At 35.0% G+C, this 16,897-nt stretch overlaps 1 protein-coding gene across 1 annotated transcript in view; it reads right to left on the reverse strand.

Annotated features, from left to right (window-relative positions):
• Positions 1-1,376: 1,376 nt before the first annotated feature.
• The window catches only part of LOC128884538 (potassium voltage-gated channel subfamily KQT member 1-like), a 36,198-nt gene continuing 20,677 nt past the window's right edge, over positions 1,377-16,897 (reverse strand). The window contains exons 2-4 of the mRNA XM_054137978.1: positions 13,676-14,040; positions 6,604-6,777; positions 1,377-1,555 (exon numbers count right to left, since the gene is read on the reverse strand). Of these exons, the coding sequence (XP_053993953.1) occupies positions 1,377-1,555; positions 6,604-6,777; positions 13,676-13,769 (447 nt within the window). The 5' untranslated portion in view covers positions 13,770-14,040. The remainder of the gene's footprint in view (positions 1,556-6,603; positions 6,778-13,675; positions 14,041-16,897) is intronic.

The following is a 16,897-nucleotide window of genomic DNA, read 5'->3' on the forward strand; positions in this document are numbered from 1 at the left end:
CATTCTATTTAGCGCACGCGAATACTGTTCTCCTCTGCACTATCATCATTTATGAAATCCAAAACATCGATAATATCGATCGACATGTTACATATATTAGCTCCATAGTCCCCAAAGCACATGGGTACCTAATTAAACATAAAATTAATGCTGAATCGGAGAACACAATTACGCTCAATATGGTGCACCAATAATTCGACGATATTGGTCGCTGATGTAGCAATCATATCGAAAATTTTGAGCAAACCGAGAACATTCTCAGCCCTCGGTTGCATTAATTCTATGTTTTCAAAAAAGAAACTATTCCTTCGTTCTATTTGTATTTCGTTTGAATCGTTAATTTCCTTTAAATTCAATCTCGCCTGTGACAATTTTAACGTTTGCATATTTATACCAACGAACTGTCAGATAATACGCGTCTGTCGCGCTTTAACCACCGAGGAAGCGTTTCGTTGGCGCCATCAATCTTTCAAAAACAACGTCTTCCCGATATTTATTAACTGACAATAAAGATTGATGCGGCAGCGTTCTTCGAAGACAATATACGAAGAAGAACCGGCGCCTCGTTAATCCAGGTTTGATTTATCGACAAGAAAGACAGCATCCAAACGAAACTGCTTAAAATAAAGTAACCGATTGTTCGCGAATATCCTTCGATAACTCCAGTTATAAATACTTCGGACTTAATCGATAAGGGAAATCTTTGCATTAAGAGGCATGATTAATTCAACGATTCGTGTTTGCCTACAGTCAAATTAAGCATTGTATCGAGACTTGTATCGTGTATTCGACCTTGGTCTGGGTTCTTTTCATCGAATTACGTGAACCTCAACATTATTATAAATTAGAAGATGATTAATTCCACAACATATTAATTGTGACATAACCAAAATTGATCTATATTTCAATTTTTTCCATGATAATTTGTCCGAGATCTATTTAAGTAATATTTTTATTATGAAACGTCATGGTTTATAAAAAAAAGCATCCCATTATTATTTAACGAAGTCATTTCATTGTTGTCCCTAATTCATTCCTCCTCGTTATTATATATTCAGGAAGAAAGTACTGGCTGCAATTTGTATTTAACATTTTGCATAAATTCATGAATATTAGAGTTGTTCATGGGCCGCTATACAAAGTCTTAATTTATAAATATTGCAGTTATTACGCTCTTCAAAGAAACAGCAAGAAAAGTGCACAAAATATCCTATCAATAATTGTCTCGTGTTCCGAAACTGACAAATCCAAACGTATATTCTTTAGAATATACAAAAATTCAAATATATTCAATATCGCGCGGGCTAGCTGGGCGCTGATAAAACAGATAACGTTACGAGACACGTCGGCGGGTATAGAAAAATATTTTTTGGTACTCACACAGAGAAGTGATATAGGAAGCACTTCCAGCCGGTGGGACGCTCCAGGAAGTTGTAAACTTGACCCTGGAAGGTCGCTTTTCCAGCACGTCGATGTTCCTTCACGTGGTAACGACCCTCCCACGTGCTACGATCGCCACCGGTGCTAGCACCCAACAGCAACCTTGGATCGACACCTGAAGATACGTAAAGCCCAGGTCAACGTCGACCACCCGATGGATAGCGACAAATCGGAAATTGAAAAATCTTCGATCAGGGTTCTCGGCTAACTCGGTCGATCGGTGGAGTGAAATGGTCCAATTGTGAAGATGCAACGATTGTGAAACTACATTGAAGTGAAACCAAGTGGACAACATCGTAAATTTATAACAAAATTTATAATTTTTCTATATGTTACTCTTCCTAACCGTACTCTTAATTTTTCTATGCTTATTTACGGAATTGTAATTATAGAAATTATAAAATTCGTAGAATGGAAAATGGTATGGCTTACTAATGGAATTGTATTGTACTTATTTTTGTGTGTTACTTATACATGGAATTATATTATATAACTATATAACTATAGATATACTATAGAACCCTTACATATGAAATTATATTGTACTTATTTTTGTATGTTACTTATACATGGAATTATATTATATAACTATATAACTATAGATATACTATAGAACCCTTACATATAAAATTATATTGTACTTATTTTTGTATGTTACTTATAGAATCGTATCCTTCCTAATAATTAAGATAGCTAAACCGTCGAATAAAATCTACATCCAATGTAGTTTCCCTTTCGTTTGCTATACCTACGAAAGAACCTTCCTTCGTTTATAAAAAAAAAAAAAATATATGGGAAGCCAAAAAGTTAATAATTTTATTACGTAATAAATATTTTCATTATAAAGTTCTGAAAATGCAACAACCATAGATATTTCATTCCAGCAAGTTACAGAAATGGGCAAATAAAAAAGTTCTCCTAAAGTGGCTCTAGCATTCCATAATATTCTCTAATCGATTGAAAAATGCTAAATTTTAAGTACCTATAAAGAATAAAATTGTTACGTCTTTGGGAATAAAATGTGTCCTGTACGGATATCCAACGTGGAAGTTGCAATAGTAGCCTACAATAGCAGGAATTGAGAAAGACGTTAAGCAGAAAAAAAATGGCGGTGCTCTGGCGGGAAATCGCTTCATTTATAACATCCTCTCTGAAAAAGTTCCTAGCCTAGAAGGATACCACGAGTTACGCCCATCGTCATTAATATCCTCAAACCCTCCCTATCTGCAATAAAGTCCTCCAAAGAAAATAAATTATTGAAACGACGCGCATTATCATGAAATGACGTATTCGTTATAATTTATACAGGATGCACAATTTAAAACAAGAATTTGTTCTATAAAATCAAAAGAGTGTCTCAAAAACAAGAATCAAAACGTCATTTGTTGTTTAAATCAAGTAAATAATGTTTAAAAATTCTTTTATGGTGATGCAAAGTCATATTTTAAAATTCCAAAAATTTGTCAGTCTTAACCAAAAACAGGAAATAGATAATAAAACGGAAAAGGTTAAAAATCTGCGTCGAAGCCTCGAATGTTTCACAAAGCTGATGCAGAAACGATTATGCGAAGCCTGTACAATAAAAAGAAGGTGTACGCCATTGCGTTCCAATAGGATTATCTGCTAGATTATGTACAATTGCAATTGTTTTCGTGATGCGAAACAAAAATACTGTTACTCTATCCGTTCAGTCGGTTTCACTAGACTGCCTCAGGTAATATCGCAAACTTTTAAATTGTACTACATGATCATTGTAAAACATTTTGAAATGGTTGTTACTTTACTACAATAAATTTTATAATTACTATGATATTCTTTTTTTTACTTCTGTTTGTCTTTCGTTAAAGCAATTATAAACTCCACAGTAATACTAAAGACCATTAAACAATTAAATATTTATCTATGTCAAAGTCTGTCAAGAAAAGATCATCAACTTATCTGTGTTAAAGTCTTGCTCCGAATAATGGAATTCCTATAGTACTTCTGCTTTGCGGTACTGTTATTGTTCCCATCATTTGCGCACTCGATCGTAAAAATTCCTTTATTCACTGAATGGCACTGCATAATCTCGACGGAATTCGAAAAACATTGGAAATCCTCGATCAATCGTAAACTAGGTTTCCACAACTTAATATCTTACTGAACAAAGCTAATTACTTCTCACACAGAACTACAAAAATGAAATTCACGAATTTTTCAAATCGAAGGTACCTATGATACAAACACAATTATACATCAAATTACTAGAAGCAGTAAAAATAAAAGATTTTCTAGTTTCGGGGAAACAATGCCAAATTAACACTTTAAAGTTGACGATACTAAATATCGAATAGATATTCGATAACATGTGCTTTCACGTAGATATATTTCCTTGTTTCTTCCTTTGTGCCACTAATAATTGGATAAACGAACACAACAATTTTCCACAGCAAAAAAGAAAGAATGTATTTATACGTCGATAATGGAATCCACCGTTACACGTAGGAAAATACGATTCGACACATTAATTTCTATGGCAGGCACCGATGGACGCGTAGCCGATCGATTCGTCGAAATAAAAATTCACGAAGCGTGTGAAAGCAGAATTTATCGAAGGGACGAACGCGGTTCACTCCATCGGCAGCGATGCACCTTTTTATTCGCCATTCTCCCTCGTGAAACTGTCGGCCGTATCCGCGAAAAAGCCGTACTAACCTCAACGCAGACCGGATTGTAAGTAATCCAATTATTGGCAAGTAAACACACATGGACTCCCAGCTGGTGAAAACAATCTACGATGGAATTAAAGCTCTCCCGCGTGCGACCAAATCCGATATCCGGGAAGCATATCCGTGATTACCGACATTCATACCTCGTATCAAATAATTCCGAGTAATGCTCTTTTTATTCGGTTCTAACTCGAATGAAATTACGCAATATCCCTGTTTCATCGTTATCTCCCCCAGCGAACAACGCAAAAATTCCATCGCGTCTTTAACTAACAAATATCTCTTCCTTGTTTAACAGAGATCTTTCAGATATTGCTGTTTTAAGTAGTTTTATTTGTAATTATTATTAACGTGCTCCCTACAAATCAATATTTTTGTTTCGGTTAATAGAGATTTATCAGAAATTGCTGTTAAATTAAAATAAAATTGAGATGCATTTGTAGATCTAACATATCACGAGCATGTATACAAAAATTGAAGTAACAAATACTTATTGTTTGTTTAATAGAGAAGCCTGTATTCCCTCGAAAGGTATTAGCTATCATTACCAATAATTTGAACTATATCCAGAACGAGGAAGGAATATGTAATAATAATTAAATATCGAATTGAAACGCGTGTAAGCACAACTGAAGAAGAAAAATAAAAACTCCTTTTTAATCACATAAATTAATAATGAACTTGGTACCTTAACGCAGAAATAAATAATTTACTATAATTTTAATTTTATTGCTATGAAAATTTACTAATAATTTTAAGTAAAACTATCGCATATGTGTGGAACTACTAATACAACCAAAGGTATGGTAACCAATATAAGTAATGAACTAGCTACACGATGGAATAGTTCGTCGATGTTTAACGTAACGCTTTACTGAATTCTTCCTTCGTCCATCGCCTAGAAACCTAATTGTAACTGGGACCTAACCTCCTGTAACACTTCCGCTGAGAGGATATGACGTCATCTACCCTTCCATTATGAACCGAAGTTAAGCCGATCCTTGGTCGTCAATATTTAAGTTACATACACGCGCACGAGTGTCCCAAAGTTACAATCCCCACACTTCCGTTATGGTTCCGTTAGGTATACCGCATTCAAACACGAAACAGAAGCTCTCAATACCACCCGTTTAAATCAACTCTAAATTATGCAATAACTCCGGAACTATGACGGGACACGGTACATAATAAATATTACATGTCAAATTGAATTGTATAGCATATAATATGTACACCCTTTTAACAGACGATGAGAAACAACAAAAACCAGTAGGTCTGATGCAGACGTTATTCGAAATTTCATTATAAACTGTGGATTCGAATTATAGTCAAAGGGTTAATGGTAGGTTTACGGCGATTTCTTATCAGATTTCTATTACTAAAATAATAATTTAACAAGTAAACTCTGTTTACTAAAATTAATTAGGGTACTTGAATATATGAATTTATGGGGGTATTATTGTCTAGAAACTTCAAAAATTCGATTTTTTCTTTTTTGCATTATCTTATCATTTGAGGTTTTGAGAAAGTGCCTCTAAAATATTAATTTGAAATTCGCAGAGCTCTCATAGTTACAGAGGCTTAAAGGCTGTTCACCAGTATTAGTGCTAAATGTATAGCAAACTTTAAACGCGTTTTTCTCGAAACGACATTTTTCAAGACGGGCGCACGTTTTTCTCAAAAACTATTGGACCGACTGACTTTTGGTTTTACACACATTCCGAGGACACCATCACCTATAGTCTGAACTAGAATTGTACCGATAGTTTGAATATTTTAGCCCTGCTCTCATATTTTAGTTGACAATTTTCCAAGAAAATTAAACCGTAATTTTCAAACAGCTGCGATTTCGATAAAAAATTTAGTACTTACTTAATTCTAGTTCATACGATAATTACATTCACATAGATTGAAAAAAAAATTTGTTTTTTTGTCTCAAACGATTAGAACCGCCACAGCCTGTGCGCCCGATTGAACGACCGTTTCACGTCACAACCTGCATAACAGCGCATAACTTGTATAAATTTCAATGAAGTATTTCATAAAAATTTGTGTTGTTAGTTGAAACATGTTTTATTATGCATGAAAAAAACCTTGGTACTGTAGGTTTGATAGTTTTCGCAAAATTAATTCCTAAAAATTACTGAAAAAAACAAACTTCTATACGATAATACCTCCTTAAATATATAATCGTCTTTTATATGAATAATAGTCATCATAATTAAACAAAAATAAAAACGAGTTCTGTAAAACCTTGTGAAATTTGAAATTGGTCAAAGTGACGGTGCTCAGTAAATCTAGTGTCAATAAAACGAAAGAAACTTTCGGGACAACCTGATAGTATCTCGGCACTTTCATCTTTGTTCGCCTTCTCCGTGCAGGAAGGGTCCGTAAACTACTCAAACAGCGGTGTTGCGACGAGTTAAGCTAGAACCAGTAACCATGAATGCCTCACCTCCGCCAAAGGCATCGTTGTTGTCCGACTGCAACGTGATATCGGATAAGGGCGACGGACTTGGCCTTAAATCCGACGGTGGTTCCAATCTCAGTAAATCACTTCCGCCATCTCCGCCGGCCCCGTTTCCTTTTCCAACCTGTACAATCGTCACGTTCAGAGGTCCCCGGTTACCTGTCGTAAAACAGACAAACCGCAATGAGCCCTCGTTACCAAAAATACGTTCCCGAAGGACGCGGCGCCTGGCGCTCCCGCTCTGGCTCGTATTTACGATCTACGGGGGAAATGGTACGCTTTAATTGCGCCCGCTAAAAAAGGAAACTGCCCCCGTTTTCCGAGAAATTCCAGCAATTAGGCGCCACTCTTTCGGCTCGACGATTAACTAATACGAGCTCGCTCGACGATCAAATATTAATAAATGTTTGCAAGTGTCCAGCAACTGGTGGTTTTTAATACCGAGTACCGACGAAAATAATACCATTCTGAAGTTGTTCAACGGAAATTTGTATCGTTAGGGCGAAGATAAAAATGAAAAAATTTTAAGAAATTTGAGAGCTAGACACAGTGCTGACATTTTTGATACGTTTGACATTTATAAAAGTTTCTACGAAGCTAAAATTTAATTTTATTTGAGAACCATGTCATGCTTATCGAAACAGTTCAAGTAACAAATATCTCTTCTCTGTTTAATAATGTAGAAATGCAATTCAATTTTACTTTACCGCATGTATGTTCTAGTATGCATTCCATCTGTGTAATCATTTTTCTATGTAGTTAGCATTCGACTCAGTTCCTACTATATCTTTCAACGAACAAATTAATTGTCGAATAAGAAAATAAACAAAAGATATGTATCAAAGTCAATTCTCAATCCTCGTTTAGTATTAATTGCTATATTAGGTTGTCTCAAAAGTTTCTTTCGCTTTATTAATAAGTAATACATGCACAATAGTTTGTTTTATGTTACATTACTGAATTGTGCACGATTCATTTTGTTCCATTACTGTTACAACATGAATATGTATAAAATTAGATTGTCTATTTATATAAACACGACCACATAAAATAATTGAGTGCAACTCGCGAAAGAAACTTTCGGGACAACCTAATACATCACAGTTAGTTACGATCGTCAACCGATTAAAATCTCGCGATCTTGTCCTCGCTTTATGAAATTTATCATAATTATTCAGAGCAATCAGATTCATAATACAGTGACAGGGCGATGGAGCTGAGGGGAGTGTGGCTAAGTGGTAATTAACCTCCGTTTTACCGCGCCTCGAGTAACCCGAGAGGAAGTTAAATTCACTTAAACCTTAATCTTTGTCTCTTATTTCTAATTTACTTGCAATTTTCCAAATGCTTGTAACAATCGCTATGGAGGAATTTAAAGAAACGACCGATGTTATAGGAGAGCATCGACGCGCAGCTGAAGCTGTCAGACATTCCGCTTAATACCTCGCAAACTAATTAGTCCAGTTATAATGCTCTTAAACTTGTGTAACTTTTCATCCTTATTCGTATACAATCTGAAGTCTACCGGTGTTTCGTATATTTATCTAACGCCTTTAGAGGAATTGCGTGGAAGCCAACTTTACATCTTTTACAGGATTATCACAGCTCTTTCGTTCAGAAATATTTACTCAATCTCGTTAGACATACACGAGTAATATTAGCGACTCTACAGTGACACGGATTTGTCTATGCACGGGTAACCTAATTCAATCAAGCAACTTGTATAAATCAGTCACCAGTTTGGAAACTTTTTTAAGTAGTTAATAGCTCAAGATTTACTTCATCGAGGCAGTTTTACACGATTTATTATGGAAACTCAAGAATTTATTATATAGCTTGAACGTTGATTAATTCATGAATATACAGGGTGTTCCGTTTAAAGCAGAGCAGTCCAATATCTCATAAGGGGATGAAGCTGTCAAACAAATGTTTATGCAAAAGTTATATGACTCCAAGGGGTAAATTCCATAGTTTTATTCATAATAAGATAGAATTCATTCACCTACCATACGTGGCATTTATTGTAATATAAAATACATGCATAATCAAGAAATAATTTCTGGTTTAGGAGATAAAATCAATTCATGCAATAGAGGGTTGACACGTATAAGCTTGTGTCACGTTCTACCCAACTGAGCCTGACTTCATCGCACCCTGCGTAGAATTCCAAGTAGTATACTAAACCAATTTGACTGAAACCCGTTAAAACGCATGATAAACGATTAAATATGCCCGAACTCGAACAGACCCGATATGAACTTAACCGAACGCTACTGAACCAAATTGGACTCTGCTAAAGCCTGTCGAGGTCCATGGCAAATTGGATACTACCCAGCGAGGACCAAATCAATTTCACTGCGCGCGTCAATTAGTTTGTACGTAGTAGGTCAAATCTGATACAGTCAAGAATACACGAGGTACGACCGAGTTACATAACCTAAATTAGGTAGTCTTAAACTTTGTACAAGTGCAGGTAGTCTGCCACGTCACTAGCAAGTCTGTCGTCGTTTATCTATTGTCTCCTATTTGGACAGGTTAACGTTTCAATGAACCTGTACCAGAATAGACTGCTGGTGCATGCTTGTTTCATCGCAAACCAGATAAATGAACACCACTGTCTTTAAATGAAACATTGTGTAAAATGAATACACAAGGACTACTTTAATCCCCTATGAACTCGTGTAACTTTCAAATCAAATGCTAATATATCCAAGTTCAAATGGTATTATTTTACCAAATAATTTTAGTTAATAATATGTCTCCGACAACCACTAACAGTATCGATGGCAGTTGCTAGCATCATCAACCTGAAATATCAAACTAATCCCTTGCAAATTGTTTGCAGAAAAAACAATTCTCCCCATAGAAGATTAAATTATATTTTGTTTCGTTTAAAATCATTCAGGTCAATAGATGTTTACAAATTATTAACGAAAACGCACCAATGCTAAGATCGAAACGTCCAACGTTCATAAAGTTAAACCATGCTTGCGCTGCTAACCGTTTCATTGATTTGGTTCCAGAACAGGCTAATTGAATTAAGCAAGTTTGAGAGGAATTAGCAGATTTCTGTAACGTTGCACCACGTTTCTAGATTCCACTGCTTGTAGTTTGATTCACTAGGTCTGCCTTAGGAATTATCCAGAATTGAATAATGAATTTGACTATCTAAACCACTAGCTTCAAATTCTACACCCTCGATATATAAACAAAAAAATGCACAGAGATTCGTAAAAATGAAACAAAGTTTTTTTAAATACGTGTTTCGATAAAACACTCGTATTTATTCAATTTCCAATATAGAAGATGACCTGATGTACTTTCTAACTCGTGTTTTCTCCAATTGCGTTCTCATATCACGAAGGGCACGCAAGTACGTTCTCAAATATAGGTTATTGGATATTTTCTTTTATTTCAATGTAACCTTTCGCCAGCCTCATCGGAGATCCCGCGATAAACTCGGATTTCTCATCGGCTAACGTATAATTTATTACGGGAACGCAAGAATGCTGCATGCCGCGAACGGCCTCGATTTTCTATGTATTGTTGCTGTAATAAACGGAGACAGTAAAATTTTACGATTCGACAACTCCTCGTAAAGCTCAGGCTTTCATAACTGGCGAACATGAAATTATATATCTGCACTGCGCGCTTCATTCGGTTTGGCTCGATTTCCATGAAAATCAAATGGGAAACAGACAAATCATAAAATTTTGTAGAATCACAAATTCGTAGAACTACAAGTTTTATTTAAATTGAAAATAGGAAATAATTATTCGAAATAACGTTTCAATCTTTTACCTCCTAAAATATTATTGAGAAATAAACAAAGTTTTGAGTGAGTTTTTCCGACAATGATCACACTTGAAACATTAAAATTAAAAGAGATCAGGGAGAAACAATTAGTCCTCGGTCGCCGTGTGTTAATTCAGTCATTCATTTTTTTTATATTTCAACGTTCATCTGCAATTTTGATTTCGCTACGATCGATGCGCACCTTGAAATAGAAATTCAAACAATGCTATCACGAAAGTGATCAGGTCTATTGTGGACACAGCGCGTGTTATCATCGAATGCGATCTAGTATTGCACGTACAATCAACAGATATGTTGTGATCAACTGCGCATTTTATATAAAAATGGGAAAGAAAATAGCGATGCAGACGTCAATTTGCGTGAGGGTAAATACTAAACGTTCCTTGTTTCACGGTTTCAGTGGTATCTGATACGAAACGACTATAACTGACATTCTTTTAAAATACTAACGTTCATTTGATGAATATTAATGTTTGTTTGATTATTCACAAGCTTACAATGCAGAGTGTTCCATTTTGATCCATTAAAAAGTGCGTCGTATAAAATTTCGAAAGTCTTCGACCTAGATTTTCAAACGTAAACACGTTTGCATTGTCTTCTTTTATTACTCAGTACTTCATTTATTTACGCATATAATTCTGGCGTAATAAAAGTATTATTGTTTCAAGTTCATCATAAAATGACAGTTTCATTATTCCATATTTTCTTTTACTCAAAATACTTCATTTCTTTATGAATGTAATTTTGGCGCAATAAAAATGTAGTAATATTTTTTAAGTTCCCTATAAAATCGAAGAGCTTGGTTATATTCCAGAGTCGTCATAAATTATAGTCGAAAGGAAAACGTAAATTGAGCGACTGTTTATTTTAAAATGATAAGATTTAATGAATTGATTAACACATTTACCTGAAAACGTCATCTTTCACAGAAACATGTGTACGAATGTTATGACCAAAAGTTAAATTAAAACTTGTGCGAATAAAAATAGCGTAGTTGGATGTCTAATTGAAACAACGTAACAAAAATGAATGACATAATACCTAAACATGTAATTAGGTGAAAAAAATAACGTACGTAAAGATATATCACGCTAAAAATATCGCGTAGAAGCTGAACATATTTTTAACTTTTATGTTTCATTGTGTTTTAAAGAATGCAACTTAATTTGTGTAATAAAGGCATATAAAATCTATACTTCGTGGTTACAGGAATAATAATTAAAATTTGTTATGCTGTTTTTTTCTCTGACGTTGCCTGTTTGCCTCGTTATCATCTAATAAAAAATAAACAATGTTCATTATTATGAATAATGTTGACTATCCCATTAATTTGATATCGACTTAGAACCATAATTAATTTTTCCAAAGCTTTATCGCGTGAAATGTTAAGTGGTCCTAATGGAATTACAAACATAGGACACTTTGCATGCCTGGCAATTTTATCTCTCGCGTTAACAATTACACGGTGGCACCAGGTATAAATGACCTCACTTCCCTTTTACATTTTGCTTTTGTACTGTTATTAAATAAGCAAGCTTGAAACTGTAGCTTGGAAGAAAGGGACTCTCAAAGCTAAACACAAGTCGTTCTAAATGACACAGTGATATTCTTTCGACAAATTCTATTTTTTGTAATTTCCTAGGCAACAGTTGCAAACTTCTGATTTATTTATTTATTTTATAGAACACTGGTTAAATAGGAAATTCTAAATTCTTTGAACTTATTCAATTTAGAATTTGTACCATGGGAACGCTTATTACCCTGACCCGGCTTCTAGTAATTATCATCTATTCAAACCAGTCCAATACCATTTGGCAGATGTACATTTGCAAACATTCGAGGAGGTGCTCATGTTACGGTTCATTGGCTACCAATTGCCGAACTCATGCCACGGTTCAATGGTCACGTAGAATTCTCAATAGCATCAAACATGAAGAATCCAGTCGTGAAATTCTCAAACACATTTAGACTTCAATAATCTTCATAATAATCACATAATAATCATAATTCTGGACGATTTCTCTTTATAAATAATTAATAAGATAATTTCATCATATACTTTCTTTGAAAATAAATAATTCCTTATAAAGAAGAGGTAAAATGTTAAAAAGGCACAGAATTAAAAGGTTACTCCTTTTCAGGGTCTAAAAATAAATTTTTCTTTGTATTCTTGTTGCTTATTAAGTGTTTCAAGTATTTTTACAAAATAATATTCAAACATTTGTGAATTACAGGTTCTGTTAGCCTGATAAAACACAAAACTACAAAAGCGTTTTCCTCGGAACCCTATTGTCCAATTATTTTAACGCGACATTTCAAAAAGCGCATGTCGAATCGAGTTAAAATACTGTAAAATACAAAACATATTTCAAACTGTGCTCTGAACTAGGACACTTGATATTTTAAAAATTACTTTTTTTTTAAGCTACTAAATGTACCCATTTTGCGAAAAAAATCATTCGGTTTAATATAACGTGAAACATTATTCGTAATTCCGAAACAAACTGAACAATACAATTGTAACTTTAACAGACGAACAACCCTACCAAACTTCAAAAGTTTATGTCACCTCCTTTAACTGCAAAAAAAAGAAATCGTAAACCAGAAAAAGTTTGTTACCTGGAAACTCGAATATGATTAAATTAAATTATTAATTATTTATCAAGAAAAATCGTCCAGAGTTATGAAAATTATTGTATTATGAAGATTACATCGAAACTGGTGAAACAAAAAATAATACCTCCTCAATTTCTGCAGCTAATACTCGATCTAAAGATCGATTCAGACTATACGACACGGACCGTCACGTTCCGGCAACGACACGACAAAACATTAAAACACGCGTTTTAATGGAACTATTCACACTAAAGGTCTATTTATACATATCCGTATCATGTCAGTTCCGTATTCGTTCAGTTCCGTAATGTTCAATCGGTGTCAGTGATTTTAAATATTCTTCTGTTGTTTTTGAATGGGCATGTTCACACACGTCCGACACCACTCCGTGACGTTATTGATACGGTACGGATACGGAACTGACACGTTACGGATATGTGTAAATAGACCTTTAACAGACACCGACTTGAACGTTCCGTCAACGGGAATAGCGTGAATAGTTCCATTGAAACGCGTGTTTCAATGTTTTGTCGTGTCGGTGCCGGTACGTGTTGTTGCCGGAACGTGACGATCCGTGTCGTTATAGTTTGAATCGACTTTAACGTTATTGAAAACAGAACCTAACCTGTTCTGGAGGGTGGAAGTAGCAATCCCTGAACCTCCTCCATGGGCATCGCCTGCCCGTGGTCTCGGTAAGGTCGATGCGGTCGATCCTTCATGCCTCCTCACGAACGCACCAGTCGCGTTCGTCTTCGCGAGCTTCCTCGATGAATAGCAGAAACGTTCGCCGTTAGAGACCAGGATCGGGACCAAACACGGGATCCGATAAGGGAGACTGGGTGAGTCCTGAGGGACTCCTGACGATGACGGCGGACGGTGGTAGAGCGTCATCGCCCCGCCGTCGTCCCTAAGACCATGCCCAGCTCACAAAGAACTTCGAATTGAACAGCTCGGACTGGAGTACTCCAAAAGGCTTGGTCTTTCTCAGCTCTGAAAATAATATACAACGACCACAGATTAGTCGAATGCAGCGACGTATATACAAAGGGTGAGTTCTAAATGAAATGGAGTGGTAAAAGTTTCCTTAACATTTTACCTGCCCACTTAGGATTGGAGTTGAACCCTGTTTATAGTCAGTCTTTGTCTAAATTAAATTATAGGTTCTATGTTTCCAAGTAAATGTTTCGTTGAAAATATGTACGTGAATCTTCCATAGTATCCATAGAATCTTCCTATATCTTCCATAGATACAGGGTCTATTTCACAACTTACGAGACTAACAATAAATGAACAAAATTTACATAAAATGAATTCAGTAATAACACGAGTCCGAATTAAATCGCGTGGAAAGATTCTATTATGCGAACCCCTCCTAGTGTTCTATTCGGAAGTCTTTGAATGTCTAGAACTTCCTCGGGTATACAGTATATTTCAAAAGCATGCTTTCAAGCTTGTTAATTAAAAATATAAATAAACTCGAGTAACCTCTCGGGTTTACCCAAGTATTTAGATCCGATCTGTAGAAAACTGTTTCGTGGTGGATGTCAGTCACGCAAGTTTTTTGGTTTAATTACGACACGAAAACTTTCATGAAGAGTAACAGGTACGTTATTCGAATAATTTAATCGAGTTTTTAGCATGCCGCACGGACGTTCGTCATGAGTTAAAAAAAAAAAAAGTGACATATCCTTCTATATACAACTCGGTTACTTTTTGCGTAATGTGAGCATTCAATTAAAGTAGTAGAACATTAAGAATGACGTTTAATAAAAAAATATATATATTAAATTATATTTAATATTTAATATATATTAAATAAATATATATATTTTTTATGTTGGCAATCTACAATTGATAGTATGTAAATAGAATAAATACATATTACAATACGAAAACATAAATTTTAATTAAAAAATACACAAGTAACTTTAAAAAGATCCTGCACGTTTCCACGTACTATTGTGTTTTTGTAAACTTCTAACAATTAGACACATTGCATCATGGAACCACTCGACAAATTACCATTGGCCAATATCTGTCCACACGGCAAAATGAAGAATTACTTTCTACACTGGCTATAAATAAAAAGAAACCGTTACCAGTCCATACGACACATTCTGACATTTTATTTCGCTAAAAGCACATTCGAGCTTGCATTATCGATATTACTCGTGACCAGTTCTAGCCAAACAATGGACCTCTTCCTATTAACAAAACTTTCCTTTCTTTGTAGAGTGTTGCAAAACCTGCCCGACAATAATACATAACGGTAGAACCGTGAATTTTTTCTTTCAACATTCAGTCTTTTTCTTAAAACTAATCATTCCAGCGACATCGAAATTGATGCCCTGTATACTATTATTAAATAACTGCTTATTGTATTCTCTCATACGAAACATACCAAAGACATTTAATCATCGTATTCCGAAGTTCATGCACACTCCAGACATTCTGAAAATTGATTTAAGTCGATCAATTTCTTATACGAAATTGGCAAAGCCTTTAACCTACTTTTTAGTATATCTATTACTTACAAATGCTGAGTGATATCGTAACGCGAACACCCTACATAGATAATCCCCATTGCATATGCTAGAAACAGTCTGATAAGTGACATCATAAATCATTCCTATCATCCTGGATTACCTAACAACGGGTGCCGTAGTAGTGACCAAGTAACGAAATGATATAAACATAGATTTAGATACAGAAAGCACAGAATGAACACAGACAAAAACAAAATTCTAATTTCCAGTCTTCAGTCCATGCCAATTTTAAAAATAACGTTTATGTTGTTTGAATCGAAAATGAACGTATAATATATTGTTCAAGTACATTTGGTTAATTAAAATTAGAAGTAAAGAAGATAACAGTTTTGCAATATAATTATTAGGTTGTCCCAAAAGTTTCTTTCCTTTTATTAATAATTAATACATACACAATATCTAATGTTTTATGTTACATTACAAAATTGTGTAATTCATTTTGCTCCATTACTGTTACAGGATCAGTGCTGAGAAATTAGATTGTCTATGTATATAAACACTGCCACAGAAAATAATTGAATGCAGCTCACGAAAGAAACTTTTAGGACAACCTAATAGAATACAAGTGGATATTAATATTGGTATTGTTAGATGTTTTCTTCCTATTACAGATACACCACTAATTCTATTCAAACAGTCTGAATAAAATTCGTAGCTTCGACTCACTTCGCAAATTCAGAGTCTATTCTATTAAAAAATGATAATATTATCGCTCCCAACCGATTCAACGTTGTCAAACCATATTGGAAATGAAAAAAGTCCATCCTTGAATGATAAACTCTGACGTAAAGACACGACGGGCACTACGTAAAACTACCACTTCATTAATCTCCATATTGCATGAGTCATGGAAGTTTAAATAAAGCCTAATTACTGTGTAAAGTTCACGCATACCGTTAATTTTAAATGGTTTCAGCGTTTCCTTGCGTTCGCCAACATCCATCCAGAAAATCTTTAAACCCGCACGTTCCACGAAAGTAAGACCGTTCCATCGATCGCGTAATTAGACCAGCGAAACGGTCTCGTGTGCATTTTCAGTCTCTTCTTATTTCCCCGCGAAGAATTAAATAAAGACCCGTTACGTGGCATGCGCCGGCGATGACGTGCTTGGACTGACGTTTAAATAAAAAAAGAAGGCGCCGTTGAAAGAGAAAAGCTCGTTACCGCGACACGTGCTCGCGTCGCTGGAAAATTAACCATGGTCGTTTCACGAGGTGACGACGGGTGTTTGAAAGAAGAAAAAGAAAAAAAGGAGAGAGAAGGCAGGAATAAAAAATATATCACGTGCAACGATAAGGTCA

The sequence above is a fragment of the Hylaeus volcanicus genome, chromosome 1 (assembly GCF_026283585.1).
Source record: "Hylaeus volcanicus isolate JK05 chromosome 1, UHH_iyHylVolc1.0_haploid, whole genome shotgun sequence".
NCBI lineage: Eukaryota > Metazoa > Arthropoda > Insecta > Hymenoptera > Colletidae > Hylaeus > Hylaeus volcanicus.